Source organism: Austrofundulus limnaeus, unplaced genomic scaffold (genome assembly GCF_001266775.1).
Source record: "Austrofundulus limnaeus strain Quisiro unplaced genomic scaffold, Austrofundulus_limnaeus-1.0 Scaffold225, whole genome shotgun sequence".
Lineage (NCBI taxonomy): Eukaryota > Metazoa > Chordata > Actinopteri > Cyprinodontiformes > Rivulidae > Austrofundulus > Austrofundulus limnaeus.
This window is the reverse complement of record NW_013952627.1, coordinates 123,661-127,557: the sequence shown is the minus strand read 5'-3', so window position 1 is coordinate 127,557 and position 3,897 is coordinate 123,661. Positions and strand designations below refer to the sequence as shown.

General features: G+C 37.9%; 2 protein-coding genes across 3 annotated transcripts in view; one reads left to right on the top strand and one right to left on the bottom strand.

Moving 5' to 3' along the window:
- The window catches only part of specc1 (sperm antigen with calponin homology and coiled-coil domains 1), a 59,868-nt gene extending 59,487 nt beyond the window's left edge, over nt 1-381 (bottom strand). For both annotated transcript variants that reach the window (XM_014019615.1, XM_014019616.1), the window contains exon 1: nt 196-381. In XM_014019615.1, coding sequence (XP_013875069.1) covers nt 196-292 — 97 coding nt within the window. In that variant the 5' untranslated portion in view covers nt 293-381. The remainder of the gene's footprint in view (nt 1-195) is intronic.
- Nucleotides 303-2,646, top strand: timm22 (translocase of inner mitochondrial membrane 22 homolog (yeast)). Its single transcript, XM_014019666.1, has 3 exons — nt 303-462; nt 687-883; nt 2,638-2,646. Exons 1-3 carry the CDS (start codon nt 303-305, stop codon nt 2,644-2,646), a joined length of 366 nt encoding a protein of 121 aa, XP_013875120.1.
- Nucleotides 2,647-3,897: the final 1,251 nt, after the last annotated feature.

The following is a 3,897-nucleotide window of genomic DNA, read 5'->3' as shown; positions in this document are numbered from 1 at the left end:
GTACTGACACGAAATAAATTGTGCAAGAAACCAGATTTTGAAAGGCAAATATTACGTACCAATGTAAGTGTTTTGGTGTTAAATAACCTGTTAAAATAACAAAGTATTAAGCAAAAAAAAATTCTTAATATTTTAGTAACTTCCGCTCGCAGTGTGTGACGAATCAGCAGATGGTGAATTTCACTCTACACTTACTTAAACCAGTGTCATTGAGAAACATGGCCGCTTCCGGTGGTGCTGCAAGCCCTGCTGCCTCGGACTCAGCTGGTTCTGGTATGGAAAGTCCAACCATTCAGTACAGCATGGTTCTGGACCATCTAATAGGCAATAAAAGGCCAGTAAAAGACCTGAGCCCAGCTGTTATGGGGGGTCTACCGATGCCTATGAAAAGCGACGAGCAGAAAATGATAGAGAGAGGAATGGAGAGCTGCGCCTTCAAGTCTCTTTTGGCCTGTGTAGGAGGTAACCACTTAAACACAGCAAGTCTGCCTATTCAAGATATTATGATTTTCACTATTTGTATTGTCTTCTCGAGTATGGCCTTTTTTGCTGTTTAAATTGTTAACATTTACTCAATTAAAAGCAGCAATAAAGCTGTTTGTATGTTGTTTTGTTCTTGATGTTTTGACATCAGTAAATGTAGTGGTTTGTTCCTTTACATTTCTTGATGCTTTACCTTTCTCCAGGGTTTGTCCTCGGAGGAGCGTTTGGTGTTTTCACAGCTGGTATCGATACCAATGTTGGCTTCGACCCCAAAGATCCACTCAGAACTCCAACAGCTCGAGAAGTCCTTAAAGACATGGGTCAGAGGGGGATGTCTTATGCCAAGAACTTTGCTATCGTAGGCGCCATGTTCTCCTGCACAGAGTGCATCATCGAATCAGTAAGTAACACACTTTTATGTGGGACTGTCCTTAGCGAAATGGCACACATGTAGGCTGTTTAGCTCAATACAAAAAGATAAACTAAACATTAAAGTTTTCTCAATACAACACTAAACAAACACTATAAAATCTGGTCCAAAAAAAAAAAACTCAGAATGTTTTGGTCTTAGTTTTCTAACACAAACTGTTGCAAAAACAGCTGCAACTCTTTTTGTAAGGTGTTGCTTTTGTCGAAGTCATGATATAGTTAAAAAACTGAAACAATTTTGTTTCACTAATGCATGGGTCTGCAAACTTTATGATCAAAAGAGCCATTTCTGCTCTTTGGCTCACTGATAAAATGTGTCCAGAGCCACAAAACCGTCTACAACTGTGGTTATCAACTGGTGGTCCATGGGCTTCTTCGAGTTTGTTAAAAGGGAACCTTTATGGGCAGAGGAGGTGACATCGTATAACTAAAAATATATTGTGAATTTTAACATTTATTATTATTTTTACACTTCAGGGCAAAAGATAAAACATATTAATGTAAACAAGAAAAATATTATATATAATACAACAGGCTAGCATGACCTAATCAACATGTTTTACATTTTGTATTAGTATTGATCACATATTTGCATACAAATTGATTTTTGTGGTGAGTTTAACAAACAAGTTCTGTTATATTTGGTCACATTTTCAAAAGAGCCACTGCAGAGGGACCAAAGAGCCACAAGTTGCAGACCCCTGCACTAATGCAATGAGTGCATACCCATGAGAATTGAAATTGTATGACAGACTTTGTGACACTGAGAAACATTGCACACATAGATACTATATTGTATTGTGTTAAAGCTTGTGATTTACACCATTACATCACTTTAACCTCCTCAGAGAAACCTTCTGGCGCCCTCTGCAGCTGAAAATTACTWATTAGATCTTTGTGTGTAACTCTTACAGCTACTTTGTTCTTGAAATGTTTGCTTTACCTCAAGTGAACAAATACTTAATTTCATTTTTTATTGTTTCTGTTAATTGCAGCACAGAGGCGTGTCTGACTGGAAGAATGCAGTGTACAGTGGGTGTGTCACTGGAGGAGCCATAGGTTTTCGTGGTATGTYACTTTTTTCCAACTCRGTTCCATTCAGTTTATTTATATGGCTGCAGTTCACAATAAAAATCGTCTCAGGGCAGTGTACACAAAGCAAACGGGTCTAGTTTATAATACATTTTATGCATTTTTATTCAGTCCAAACAGGACGATTTAGATGTGCACATTTCTTTCAATCCAGTTGTAATACAACAAAATCAATTCAGTCATTTGTAAGATGCCACTTAGTTATAAGTTCTCTATCTAWAGAAACGAATGGATTGCAGTAAATCTTTATTTTAGTTAAGCACAAGGYGGAAGCCCAGGATTAATCTAGCAGAACCAGGCTCAGGATGGGCGACCATCGACTGGATGGGGCTGAGCTGATCGGAAAGAAACACAAATACTGAAACAGTAGGCCAGGAATCATTTCTGTGGAGACTAAAGACAGAGAGAAGACGAAATGAACAGCTGAAGTAATTGCAAATGGAAACACGAAGAATAGAGTAAAGACATCAGAGAGAGGACATATGGTCAGTGTGTCTTCCAGCAGTCTMAGCCTATAACATYATAAATAAAGGCTCGTTCAGGAAACCAAGACTGTAGCAGAAAAGAGAACCATTTTAAGTCCTGTCAAAAAGAGTATTCCTCTCATTCTTTTTGTGCTTGTTTTTTTTTCAGCTGGTCTGAAAGCTGGGGTTCTTGGATGTGGAGGTTTTGCTGCCTTCTCCGCCGCCATCGAGTATTATTTACGATGAAGTACTACGGAGGGACTTTAAGAACAAATACATGGTTTCACATGTGGACTTGTCATGTGAGAAACCCCGTGTACAGAAAGGACAGACAGTGCATCTCTATACTTTGTTGTTTTTGTTTTTTTTTTTATGTGAAACTGCAGATCTTGAGTTGTGTGGCTCAGCTTTGGTGTAAAAGTGCTGGGATGAAAGAACAGCAAATAAAAAGTCACCTGTTTTTCTCCACTGTTCTGTTATAGAGTAGTGGTAGGATTTTTCAGGCTATAGTTCTCTGAACTTTTAGACATTACAACAGTTATTTCTCTTTTGCCCTGACAGCTTTTAGGTTTTATTTTTGTGATTGTCCTGTTTACCATTTCACTGTTCTTACATCACAGACTGTCCTTTGTGGACACATGCACTGCTAAGACCGGGTGTTATACTGTTAATGTGCATTTTCAAGCTTCAACACACATTTACACATCTTAACCAGGCAAATGCCACTGAGATCGCAGATCTGTTTTGAAAGGGCGGCCTGGGTCTGAAGGCAACCTATTGTACATGAGTTTGAGTTCTGAGTAGAACTTCATTGCATCTGTGGAATCCTCTGAATTTGATTTAAAAATTGTTATTGTTCTAAAATGGTATTGAAAATTGAAAAGCTAAAAAAAGCAGATGTTAGCATGAGGACAGGTGCAGCACCTGTAAGCAGTGAGGGTGCTAAGAGKGGGAGGCCTGTCACAGCTGCTGTAAGTTCACACACAGAATCAGGGGCGCTGCCTTTGGTCAAAACCTGCTGGTCCCGGACCATGGAGTGTCTGAACACCTTCCTCATGTTTATGTCCTAAAKGACAGCTTTTACTTTTGTTCTGTTACACACAAAACATAAAACTTCTTTACTTTAAGATTAATCAGATTAATCATCCTGTTTCAGATATGAGCAGAACTCATCATGAAAAGACAGGTTATGCACAAAAAAGGAAGTGTTGAGTTCTGACAACTGGTTCTGCTAAACAAAAACTTACTCCACTTCTGTCACACCATGACGTTTTAAATGGAGAGCCGTTTCATTCAAAATACAATAAATAATGCAATAAATAACGTAATTAATAAAGTATTAATAAATATTCCATCAAATACATAAATGTCATCATGAAAAATAAACTAAATTTATTTATTTATTACATATTGTAGTTTTATTTTGTAA